This window comes from Cataglyphis hispanica, chromosome 9, assembly GCF_021464435.1.
Source record: "Cataglyphis hispanica isolate Lineage 1 chromosome 9, ULB_Chis1_1.0, whole genome shotgun sequence".
Classification (NCBI taxonomy): Eukaryota; Metazoa; Arthropoda; class Insecta; order Hymenoptera; family Formicidae; genus Cataglyphis; species Cataglyphis hispanica.
The window spans coordinates 7,474,296-7,487,764 of record NC_065962.1 but is presented as its reverse complement, the minus strand read 5'-3'; the positions used below and the strand labels follow the sequence as shown (position 1 = coordinate 7,487,764).

At 40.6% G+C, this 13,469-nt stretch overlaps 1 protein-coding gene across 1 annotated transcript in view; it reads right to left on the bottom strand.

Moving 5' to 3' along the window:
* LOC126852105 (headcase protein) overlaps window positions 1–12,936 on the bottom strand; it is a 129,836-nt gene extending 116,900 nt beyond the window's left edge. Inside the window, exon 1 of the mRNA XM_050596588.1 lies at window positions 11,157–12,936. Coding sequence (XP_050452545.1) covers window positions 11,157–11,917 — 761 coding nt within the window. The 5' untranslated portion in view covers window positions 11,918–12,936. The remainder of the gene's footprint in view (window positions 1–11,156) is intronic.
* Window positions 12,937–13,469: the final 533 nt, after the last annotated feature.

The window sequence follows — 13,469 nt, the reverse complement described above, 5'->3', positions numbered from 1 at the left end:
GAGACGAACACGACGTTAACAAACCAATTAGCAGTAAACCACCCCCCAGGCTCGCAATAATTTACACACTTGTGCACAGAGTAGTACATGCGAATGCTAGAGAATACGCGCGGCGGCGGCGGCGAATCTTTCTCGTCTCATTTCTCCTCTTCTGCTTGTCCTCCTTTAATTTTCGCCTCCGACAAGACGGCGGGAGACGGCGGGATAAGACAAACGGAAGAGGACGAAGAATGTGCGCGCGCGCGCGGACGCGACCGAGGATAACGGGATCGCGTAAATAAGGATCCCGCGACCCTGTCAAGTCCGACGAGCCGGCTGGCGTTTTAAGTTGATGATGATTTAACCGGCGAGTTGTTGCGTGAACGCGATACATGTATATCTATCAAGCGTGTTGTGACATCTCTCTGCTTTCTGCCGCTGCTAGCTAGGCGGACACTCGTGAAAAAGAAGGTATAAAGTAAAGCGAGAAAACACAGGTGAGGAGAAAGAGAAAAGAAGAGCATGAGATTGAGATTTAACCAAAGACGGGAATGCTTTCCCTGCGGGAGAACTTCGCGCCATCAAAGAAGCTTTAGAATATACAAGGCTGTCTGCTTTCCTCTCCCGGGAAACGAAAGCGACAGATTCGTCGGTTGCAATGCAATACATTTCATTGCGATTGTCAACTTGGATGATGCGCAATATATGTATATTCGCCGAGGGATTTGCCGAAGATTTTGATTAGCATATTCGAGACATATGCACGATTGATATTTTGTTTTACGGCTTATTTGAATCACATTTGACACTTGCGAAATTGATTCATAATTAAACATATAAGTTTATAAAAACTAATGAATAATATTTAATATATCCTAGAATTCTAATGAAGATTATTTTATTTCTCTCGATTTTTATTCGATAAAGCAAATCGAGACAATATATAAATTACATAGTTTTCTATAATAGAATGTAATCGAACAATATATATTGAATCAGCTTTTGAATCGAAAAAATTGGAGCATTTTTAATTTCACGAAAATATCCTGCAACATAGGTATGTATTAAAAAGCTTGCGATATTACTTTTGACAGTTAAACGAGAAGTTAGTATGATATTCTTAACACAATCTATGTTCAAAAGTTAAGATAATAACGTAGCGAGATGGAACGAAGGCTATCTTTTGACACATTCAATGTATCCTTACCGACTTGGGAAAACAATACATTCTGATATCGAATTACATATTCCGTAACGCGCCCATGTAACGTTATAATATCGCGAAATCTCTCTCTGTCTCTCTTTCTCTCTCTCTCTGTTTCTGTCAGGACAATGAGAGGGTCCGAAGTAATCTTCCAAGAGAAATTCGAACCCAGATCGAGTTACGGTCGGCACGAATTACAATCGTCAAAAAAACTTTTGGAAAGTTTTGCCGATGCGAGTATGATTTTTGGTATCGGTCGTAATGCATAAAATATCTATTCGCTTTTAATTCGTATATCACGTTTTGCTCTCATCACATTCAATCTTTCATGATAATATATTCTGATTTTATTTAGCACGAAAAATAATAGTTTTATATCAGAGATGCATTTTTAAATTAAGCCGATATTAATTATATATATTCACAGCAGTTCTAAAGAAATTCTGTATTATTTTCGTATAAAAAAATTGCACATCAAATATTATAATAATAAAAAATTAAAAAAATAAAAATTCAGAGGCAAAAGTCTAACGCTAAACGTAGCATTATATTAAAACTGTGCATCAAATTGTAACAAATTGTAAAAAAAAAAATATAAAAATGATACGTAAATATAATAATAAATTTCCATTGTTTAAACTTGCATAACGCTGCAACGTACAATTGAAGATACGAACCCGAGTGATTCTCTCCGTGCGCTAATTATTAGGGCGGGGAAGAAAAGTTTTGACAAGTGCGCCTCACAGCGAAACGCAATTTTCTTAATTATTGCAATTTAGCAAGCAGACCGAAAATGTGACATCGTTTTCGCCGTAATACCAGTCCATCATACATCGCGCGCGAACTTAACATAATTAAACTCGTTGGGGGAATGTAATTTTTAAATCATCACCGTCTTTCTCCGAAAGTCGCGAGCGTGTGAGAAACTCTTTTGCCAAGAGACCACGATTATTCGACTTATCATCACCTTGAGAAGCTTATCGTTATTCTGGAATTTCAGTAGAGATTTTACTACTTTTCACGGCCAAGCGCTAATTTTGTCTCAAGATAGCAAATTCGTGTGGAATATGTTCAACTTCCACATCCGAGAAAACTTTCAAGAATATGCGAGATATAAAAATTTTAATAATTGCGTAAAGTATATTGTGACAAATAATTTTTTCCCATAAATTAAACTAGAATTAATGATTTATTATTTGGCCACCCAGTAATTATTATATCTCTAAAACAATTACTTAAACATTAATATGTGTCACTTTATGTGTGAATTAATTTATCAAACGATTAAACTTGCGTTAAAATCGTCTTTCGCAAATTATCTTTTTTCTTCTACGGTTTGATGTTTATTTATTTATTTATTCTTGGTACCTTGGCCTTTATTTATTTTTGGAAGACTTTCTGGTTTCAGTAAAGCCGATTTAATCAGATTACATGAAAAACAGAAAGTGTTAAAAACAATTATACTGTCATTCTTTACACAATCGAATGGTAATGCTCAGACAAAAAGCATTGTATCTAAATATAGCCTCGATTTTTCTAACGCAATTTGTATTCATCGCAATTTCATTGTGGATTTTTAACGTGCAAGCGAGCTCGTCGCGATAAAATTTCGCCTTCGCGAAAAATTGCGCCGAAAAGCGAAGTAGGAAACCATGCGAAGAGACCAACGGAAGAAATATAAAGGAAAGAAAGAGGGTAGGAGAATGGCTGGGCTGCAATTCATGAATGTTAATGACGCACGAGTAGGCGCGCGTTCTCTCCTTCCTCCCTTCCACCCATCTCGCGCGCGATCTATACACATATTTGCATGAATTTGGCAAACAGCTCATTACGAATGCGACGAATGCCATATACGCGTGCGTGTAAACGTGAGCGCGCGCGTAAAATGCATGTGTTTAGGTCAACGTGTGAAGGCCGTTCGGCGGCTCGCGCGCTCATCCGAGAGTTGAATGCGAAACGGAGAATTAATTTTTTGACTCGTAATTACCACGCCCCACGTCACGAAGCCTTACTTGAGAATCGTTGACTAGGTTCATTATTATCTCGACCTTCGCATCGATTATCTCGCGAAAAGAAATATTCCGTGCGTTACGTCATTCAAGCCAAATGCACCTCTCAACTTCCTGTAACGATAAATATCGATACGAATACTGAATAAAATGTCGACAGCCAAACAGAGAATTCTCAAATTTCATTTCAGATCTTTTTTACATCAACTTTTTTTTTGTTGAGCTCAGGCAAAAGCTGTTTAGCGAAACATGCGCTTTTAATAAATTGGCATTATTATTAACATGCTACGCTGAGGGAGAGATAAAAGTTTCAACTTCGCGGTGGTCCACCACGGCTGTTATACGTAACCAAGTCTAATCCCTTTATAAACTTGCCTTCTTGTCTTATCTACGGCAAAACAGTAAAAAACACAAGGTACCTTCGTTTAACAAAAAGTCATTTCGACGCGCACCGTAGCGAAAATTATTTGCGCACTATCTGCAAAAAAATGAAGATAGGATAGAAGAAAAGAACGTCGTCTTTCATCTCGCGAGGCTTTGTGTACAATTGTCGTTTGCAGTTAGGAATAACAAAACTTTTCGTTATATCAAATAATATTCGAGAATTCTTCAACGATTTTCCTCTACTGTCGAGAATTTATAAAATATGTATTTTTCAGAAAAATTTGTTTTCTCAAAATCTGATTTTTATTCGTATTAATTACAACATTCAAGTTTAAGGTAAATATGAAAAAAAAAATAAATAAATAAAATAATGAGATTCTAAAAAAAAAAATAATAATTTAAAGACATATCGAGAATTGACGATATTGCTAAAGGAATATCGATATATTTTCAGCCAATTATATATTGATATTTCCGGAATCGATTATTATCTCGGCGCCTCTCGTTAGTCGCGCTGCTTTTCTTTAATTAGAACATCCAAGGCCCCGCTCTGCTGGTGGTGTGCTCGGAATGTCTTATTCGGGAAAAAGGAAAAAAGCGCGACCGATAATAACGCGAGAATTATGTTGGATTTGTCGACGAGGCGGGAAGGAGAGGAGAGTGTATCCCCTCGAAGGGAATTTAATTAAGAGCAACTTTCACCTTTTCAAAAAGAAACACGCGCGCGAGAGGGAAGAAGAACATCTCGCCCCGTCATCTTTAAGGCATCCTTGGGGCGGATCCTTTCTCGGCCTCAGGGTCGAGGTTCAGGGTCAATCCCCAAACTCGTTGCTCCTCTCTCTCTCTCGATTCCCCTGCTACCTCGCCCTGCCGGCTTACTTCTACCATTACTTCGCAATTCTTTACGGGAGGTGTCGTCTCCGCTGCAGGCGGATGCGATTACGAGCGTAAATGGCGTTTTTTTTTTATGGGAAGCATTCGACATAAATTAACAATGACATTATGTTAAAAAATACGTTACAAGAAATTGAGCTCAATCGCCTTTAATACTCTCTAATTAATTTATGCATATTCATATGAAAGATTTCATCGCGAGAGAAATGCGTGTACTTTCATATTATAATATATCAATAAAACTAGGAATCAAGCAACCGTATTTAACATTAAACACAAAGTTAAATCTGAATGTAAATATAGACCGCTAATCTGTGTTATTTATGAAATCTTTTTACAGATACACGTTTTTCTGGTTTTATGCAACTTGACGTAACGATGATTATTGATATATATATATATATATATATATCGATACGTGTGATATATCGCTATAAATTACACGAGAATGTGATCGTAGAAACGATTATCAACGTTCGTCGTAACGTATAAGCATACATATAAGCGCGACGCGAACAGGTAATTCGTTTGCGGAACGCAATCCGCCACGCGTTAATCCATACGCGTCCGCTCCAAAGCTTGCAATTATAGATAGATTAATCACGATCACGCACATGCGATCAACAGCTCTGCAGCAATTTGACTACCTCTTCGCCTGTCCCACTCACTTTCAAACGATACGAATAATATAACGGAACTAATTGCTCGACAATTTCAAATGCAAATTTTTTTGTGCATACCATGCGATAATTCGTACCGAATGTACTTTAACTAAATTTCTGCGAATGTAATCGCGCAATTAGCGCGATATCTATGTTGAATAAATATGTTTCCGCATAAAAATGAATGCCGCGAGTAGAATAAAGGCGATCGGAAAGCGCAAATAATTCAATGTAACGCGTCCGCGAAGAAGAGTTTATCTAAAAAGTTATCGGCTACACGCTCTTCCGAGAAGTGCAATCCCTTACTCGCCACTATCCCGATTTAACTGTCACGGACGCGATTTAAGATACCTTATCTGGTAAACCTAGACTCGTGACGTTCTTGAGAAAGAACGCGTATACGCCTAGAATCATCCCGCGCAAGATGAACGCAGCGTATAATAAATTCACGATATTATTTTTCGGCAATTTTTTTTTTCGCCACGCGTTTCATACGTACATCATGACTCGCGCAAATTCAATGCACGCTTTGTCGGAGAAATTTTGCAATATTTAAATGCAAGTAATAAAAAACAACAGTATATACACGCAAAAAGAATCAATTTGAATCTTTAAATTATTTATAAATATTTTGAAATTTTGTCTTCGCAATAAGTATGTTTCTCTGTAGTTTATATATAACGCTTTGCTTTATACTTAAATATAGAAGCCATTAGAGATTATTATGAGGAGGGGAGACTCGAAATATTAGATCCCTTACGACGTTTTTAATAGTTTACGAGTATGTTCATGTATCTCTGTTATGTCTAGACTGGGTCGCGACAAAGAGAAGCAAAGTATAGATGAAATTTATAAGACCGCAAAAACTGCCCGATACGCCCCCCAATAAATATTTACGCATGAAAGATGTCGCACGAGAAAACATTTGCGGGATACTTTTCGAGGGGAGTAAACGTCTACGAATGACCATGAGGAACGTTTTGTTCGCCATTTATTCTCAGTTAAAATCCGAGCTTTCTCGGTGAGCTCTCGTCGCGCATCAGCAACGGCGGCAATTTATAGAGATCGCGCGCCAGTCTTCCGAAAATGTCCGTAATGATGCAAAGGTAGCGAGAGAAGAAGCGGGAAATAAAAATCTAAACACTGTATAAATTGGCAGAACGCATTCCCGAGAATGCTATCCTGATATTGAGCAATGAGCGGAAGGGGCGGAGGGGAAATGCGTTCTTCTATATGCGTTGCGTTATATCCATAACGATCCTCAGAATTCGCAATCAACATCCGTGCAGTCGCGATATCGTATCTCGGTTCGAACGAAAGACTTGTACTACGAGAACCGGATGCAAGATTTTTAGAATAAAAATGAACTCATGTTTGTAAATCATTGTAATAGCATTGATAAAAATTATAAATATATGTTACGCATCACGCAAATGTATTAATCTTCATACATCGCTCGTAATTCCTTTTAATCGAAGAACATGAAACGCGGTGAATGTGTCAGGAGAGTAAGGGGACGGTAGTTTCCGGAACACAAAGAAAACTCGCGCGGAAAATTTATGTGCTCGCTAAATTTCACGCCCCCGCGCTAACGACGTAATTATATTGGAAATAAGAGCGTTAAATGTGTGCCGAGATTGTACCGATATACCGTTATATTACTTCAACATTTTTAAATGCATGTAAAGGCTTTATCAAAATGTAAAATGTGAAAAATCGTCTTAAAAAATGTTATTTATTCAATAATGCGATTTGTAGAAATTTCCTCTACTCAAAAAAAAGAAAAAAAAAAAACAATTTAATAATATCTTTAATCCAAAAATTACAGTAAATTATATATGAATTATTCTTTTAGAAAATCTTAAGCGTGTCAAATAAAACAATCTCAAACGGTACAAGTACAAAGAAAAAAAGAGACAGATGGCGTCAATTAAAAAAATCTCAACCATTAAAAAAAGAAAATAAACTAGGCAACGAGAGAAATACCCGAAAAGATTTACAAACCATCTGACATAGCTGGGACATAGAATGCAGGGGGACTAGCGGAGATTCTTTTCGATGACGCTAAAGGAACACGAATGTAACCGAGCGCAGGTTTTTAGTGGCATCCTCTCAGCGTTTCTCTGCCTCTTTAAATGCATGGTAGCGTGATTCCATGCAGTTGGCCTTGGGGAAGCTGCTAGAGCGTTCAGGCTCCTCGCTCGATGGCCCTGAGAAGGTGGCCACGGTCAAGGTTACAAGCATCCCCTCCCCTTCCCTCCCCTAGCCTTCTGTTGCTTCTTCTTCTCGTCGACCAATGTTAGAGCAATCACGCGGTTACACACACATGTACATGCAACAAACTCGAACGGATCCCGTCGTGCTACTCGCGCGCGAGCAACCTAAACTCACCGTTGCATTTTAGTAGTGCATGTGCACTCGCCTCGAGATATCGTCCGGCTGCGGTCGGAACGAAAATGAAACCGAGCCGCAAAATCCAGAATCTTGTGACTGTTGTAATCGAGAACTCCTAAATGTACGATTCGTATATCACAACCGATATAGAGTGTGCTTCCCATAAAAATAATGACTTATTTATTGATATTCTGTATTAAAAAGACTTCTGACAATATATCTGTATGTTAAAAATATTAATATTAATAATTATATTATATATTTATATATAAAATTTAGAGCAAAAGTTAATCGAAATAATAAATCGTAAAAATCACTCGAGACACATGGCTTTATATTTAAATATTATAGATTTAATATATTCTTTGTCAAATTTAATGTGACACTGTAATAAATTTGCACTTAAAGAAGCAAATCAGAAAAAACTGTTTTACAAAGCCAAGATTGTCACAGATCAAAAATTTTCTACAGAATTAGAAAAAAACATGCTTTTGAAGCTGTATTTTGCATTGCTATGTTTGCTTATATATATATAAAGCTTTATCGCGCATTCATCGCGAGCAAACTCTTAATCGAGCAAACGGACAGCTGAGGTCAGAAGACTGGAAAAATTCAACGGCGTTCAACGGCGGCCGAAGAAGACCCATGAGGGTTTTCCCGACCCATCGAACTGAAGGAACATAAACAGAAATAGGACAGGTTTCCAAGGCTGCCATCTATATATAGGATGCACACCACACGGGAAGTGCGAGCGTACTATGGGTGGAGCGCTGTCGTAATCGTCGTGGTGCTCTCTCTCGTTGCCCTTCGTCTTCTCGCTCACTACCGGAGGTCTAGAGTAACCATATACACGACCGACAATACACACGTATATCTATACACGCTTGTATAGCGATGCGCGCCACCGAGAAGAAAACGGACCAGCGGCATTCATTCATGTCCTCTTCAACGCCCGTCTAAAGTCTCTTTACGACATAAAGTGAACGCGAACGATCGACTTTGTTTTCTATCAGATACCGCCCTCATTATTTTTTTTTCGTACAGAATACACATTTACGATATAAATCGTTGCGTCAAAAAATATTATAATTTGATAATTTGTCTCTTGCTATAACTTGAGATACCGTGATAAGCCTTTAACGTTTAAAATCTTTTTTGTAAACATTAATCTTGTATAGATAATATTTCCGAATTATTGCATATTTTTATGCTAATTAGCTAAACAGTGCTAATAAAATATCCTTTTGCAAAAAATTTTTCAAATTTAAAATGTGTTAATGTCAAAACGCATCATAAGTTGTAAGTTAATATAAAAATTGATCTCTCGAAGAAACAAAGTGCCGATTAATTTTGAACATTCTTTAAATTCTGATTTTTCGTAAACATCCTATCTGCAATAAAATTTTTTCCTTTGAGATATGTATCTCTTGAAGAATGCCGTGGAGATGCAATCTCTCTCTCTCTCTCTCTCTCCCTCTCTTTGCGAACATATTTAAGAACTTCGATGAGCGCACGAACCGGTTCCGCGCCCCCCTTTTACGAAACCAGCGAGCAACGATTAATATTAAAAGTCAGTAGAGCGAATTAACCGAGGATTGGGATCGCTGTCAAACTTGCGCAAAGTTTGGCGTCGCGTTTTTGTGGCCTCTCGAAAAATTTTCGGTGTCAAATTTCACGGAGCAACGAATCGGAATCGATTTGCTTCTAAGAAAAACCGGAGAACATTTCGTAATCTCGCGAGAGATGGCTTGTTAGCGCAACACATTCAATCGTTTCTGGCTTCTCGCAAAATTCTCGGTGTCGAATTTTACGAAGCGACGAATCGATTTGTTTTCGAGTCGAATATTATCGTCGCGTCATAGATAGATTTTAGCGCATATATAGTCGACGAATGCGATCAGCGTGAAAAACGGCGATACAGAATTTCGGTCGGGACTCTTTAATCTTCCTTTTTCGTCTCTTTAAAGCCGCCTTTTCGCCTTATCCCTAGTTTCGAGAATCGAGCGTATATTCGGAGAATTTTCGCCGTCATTTGGACACCATCTGCCGCGACAAAAATCGCACGGTACGTTTTTTATCTAAATATTTGGAGATCATAAAACGCGGTAAGCGACAGATACATAAAGGAAACGGTTGGATTAACTCTGTTTCGGTGGGATGTCGTTATGTAAGAAAAAATCGAGTAGCAAGTTTTGAAACCAAATCTAGTTTGACTGCTATGTGCTTAAGAGAAGGATGATTTATTTTTATGTGTGTCCCCGGCGTTTAATGCGATATATAAATGCGCCTATTTATTCATAGATGGAAAATATTCCAAGGTTTTAGATTTATATAAGAAGTTGTAAGAAAGAACTGCGTTCGTACAAAAAGAAAAAAAAGAAAAGAAAACGTTTAGTATTCAGAAGAAACATATTTTACCTTCGCTTCTTCTTACACAGCCACGCCCAGTTTTTACGTCATAGATTGATATGTCGTATAAAGATTATTTTCCACATTCCTTAAATTCTAATCTCTCTACATAGTTTCGCAGTTATTGCGTTTTTATATATTGCGTAGAAAAATCCTGATAGCGCCTTTACGATTTTCATTCTCGCGCGTCTCCTTTAAGGTGTCGCCTTCCCCGGAAGATATACCCACACGACACGCGACGAAGGCTCCGACGAGAAAACGACTCCCGACATGGTCCTTGTCATTTATCATTCTTATCCAAAGATTCAGTTTCTTTTTTTACAGCGAGATTGCCTTCGAGGATTTGCATGAAACGAGTTTCGCGCGATGCATCCTCTCGTTATCTCACAATGCAGATATCGTGTCGAGGAATATCCAGTTTCTTTGTTTGAAAGCTTACCAATAGTTTTTATTATCGATTGCAAGATTGATTTGAAGAATCGGAGACTATCGTATTCAAAGCATTTTTATCGATTAAACTGATATTCAATCATCGAAAACAACCATAGCGTTCCGAGAATTTATATAAAATTTACCTTCTATCGCGCGATAACAATCTCTTTGTAAATAATTATCCAAACAAATAAAAAATAATAGATAATCGCGAGCTATTCTGATGCATTATAAACACGATAAAGCGATTTCAATGTATTGCAAAATCAAACGTGATATTAAAAAAAAAAAAAAAAGCAGTCATTTCTTAGAAATTAATCGCGTAAAAACCAATTAATTCCTAGCAGCATTATCAGGCGACATAAACAGGGTGTCTATTACTTTAAAAAAATTTCCCTGAAAATTCCCTGATCTTTCAGATATTTTTGTTCAAAATTCCAGAAAAAATTTTAAACATTTTAAACATATTTTGTGATACAATTTCTTAATGTAAATTTTTTTACTGTACGCATTTTCTAATGCTTTTCACTTATATGGAGAAAAAAAAAAAAAAAAAAGCTACTTCAATTTCAAATTTCAAATGCTAGGTTTACAAATGTACTGAAAATAAAACTGAATAGCTTTCATTAAGATAACATTTTTTAACTTGCATAATATTTTTATTTTTTATCACTAAAAATTAAAATTAAAAGATAAAGTTAATAAAATTAAAAAAATTCCCTGAGAATTCTAGGTTTTCCATTTTTTCCAAGAAATAGACGCCCTGATAAACGATAGAAGAGGACTCACCTCGCGCGATCGCTAAAGAAGTCGACCTTGCTCTTCTTCTTCATGATAACCTGCGGTTGATGCAGCGGGCTGACGCTGGGCTCGCTGGTGGCCGGCGGCGAGCTGGAACCGGTGCTGGATGACAGGGAACCGGCCCTGCCACGGCTCGACTCGATCATCTGAGCCTCGCTGGTGCCGCGCCCGTTGGCGGTGACGACGTGATTGCCGTGATTGGGCGGCCCGGCCGATACGGCCAAGCTCGGTCGAGTGTTCTGCCGGTTGCGTCGTTTCTTCTTCTTGGCTTCGTTCTCGTCCGGGCGATTACCGGGCACGTTGCCGAAGCCGGGTGGCAACCAGTCGAGATCCTTCTTCAAGTGGCCGCGGCCGCAGCGGCAGCCGCACGCCTTGAACGCGAGATCGTAGCCCTTCTTGGTCCAGAGATTCTGATGACGTTGGCGCTCGGACCAGCTGCGAGCGCGACCGCAGCTCTTCAGGTACGTGAGTACCGTTTGCTCCCAGGCGTCAAAGCACTCGCGATGCATAAACTGGCCGACCGGGCAGTTGTCGTTGTTGCAGGTGACCTTGATCGTGTCGTGCAGGGCGTTTAATCGGATGAGAGTATCGCCGCGTAGACACTCGCCGGTCGGCGTGCAGCATCGCGTCGTCTGGGTCGGATTGCCCAGCAGATTGTCCATGGGATCGTTGATACCAGCGCCGCCCCCGTTCTCCAGGAGACCGCCGCCACCGCCGTGGCCGCCGTTGGCGTGACGCCGCGGTGCCATAGATGCTCGGTTTTCCTCAAGGTGTCGCGTGTCCTTTTCGTTAATTCTCAAACGTCGTTTCTCGAGGAGAATGACACGGATGTAGGTTCGAAGATTGCGAATATCGCGGTTAGCGATGGACGATCAGCGCGATTCGTTGCGATTACGATAATCGGCTCTCCCTAGTTCTTCATTTTTCGGTTACATCTCACGCGATGGAGATACGACGAAGGAAAAAAACTATGTGAGAATAGCGGAAATCGATCTGACCTCCGAGACAGATTCGCGACTCGACGAAATCAAGGAGCCGCCTACTCGTAGAATCAAGGTCATTCGTTGTTGCGCGTCACAACAAGATTGCCGGTCGCGCGATACGCACACGGCTCGAAAACACTACCCGGAATATGGCGTGACGTTGGCTCTAGTCTCTCCTAGATGCGCATCGAAGTCAAGGTCACTGCGTACTACACTGCGCCGCGCCACGGTCAAAAGAAAAGTCACAAGAAGTCGCGAAAAGTCCGGCCATGCGAAGAATACACTACGCGTCCTCGTCGATCATTGTCCTTTTCCGCGTTTCTTCTCTCTCTCTCTCTCTCTCGCACGTATGTATCTATGTACGTGCGTACGTTCGTTCGTTCACCGTCGCCGACTTGGCATAACACAGCGCGGCGATGTTGCTCCTGCGCGCACGAGTCGACGAATGTGTCTCGGCTGCCGGCTTCTCGAATGTCAGGGTCACTGGCGCCGGTATGCGTCGCCGGCGTGCGACGCAATTTCCGATGTTGGGCGCGCGCGCGCGTCGCGTTTCACGACGAACCGCCGCGACAATTCAAATAGGCACACTTAACGACCGACGCATACAGTCTATAAGAAAAGGACGCACATACGTTACAAAACACAACACGACACTCTCTCTCTCTCTCTCTATTTTTCTTATGCTTCTCCCTTTTCTTTCGTTCTTTTTTTTTGTCTCGCTGCTCTCCCGACGAGACGGACGAGCTCACGACGGAAAAACGCTCGCTCACACGCAGGGTATACTAGTCACTGAGAGAAGCCGGCGACGACAGCGTGTTGGCTGCCGTGGCGCCGAACGCGGGCGAGCGCGAAAGTGAGGCCCCATTGGGTGAAAGCGAAAGCCACCATGGTGGGGGTCACGGCTAGCGCGCCAATCGATGCGCGCCGTTGTCGCGTCCCTGCTGCTCCGCGGTCGCGACGTTGCTCCGTCTCTCTCTCGCACGCATGCCGTCGCTACCTGCTACTCCCGCATGCTATCTCTCTCGATACTCCGGTCTCCTTCCATCCATCGCGCGACACGATACGGTACCTTGTTGATTCTATCCTATTCTTTTCCTCGCCGTTTCTCTCTCTCTCTCTCTCGCGCGCGCGCGCCCGCGAATGTGCCTCGCTGCACATACGCGGAACGCGCGTTTTACTTTTCGAACCCGGCCGGTCGCGAATATAATTCGAGATTATTGCGTGTGCGTGTATACGTCCCGCGATACGAGGCAGCCCGGGCAAATTCAGCGAAAGCGAGAAATCGTACGAAGGTAAGATACGCCAGAATTTGTGTGTC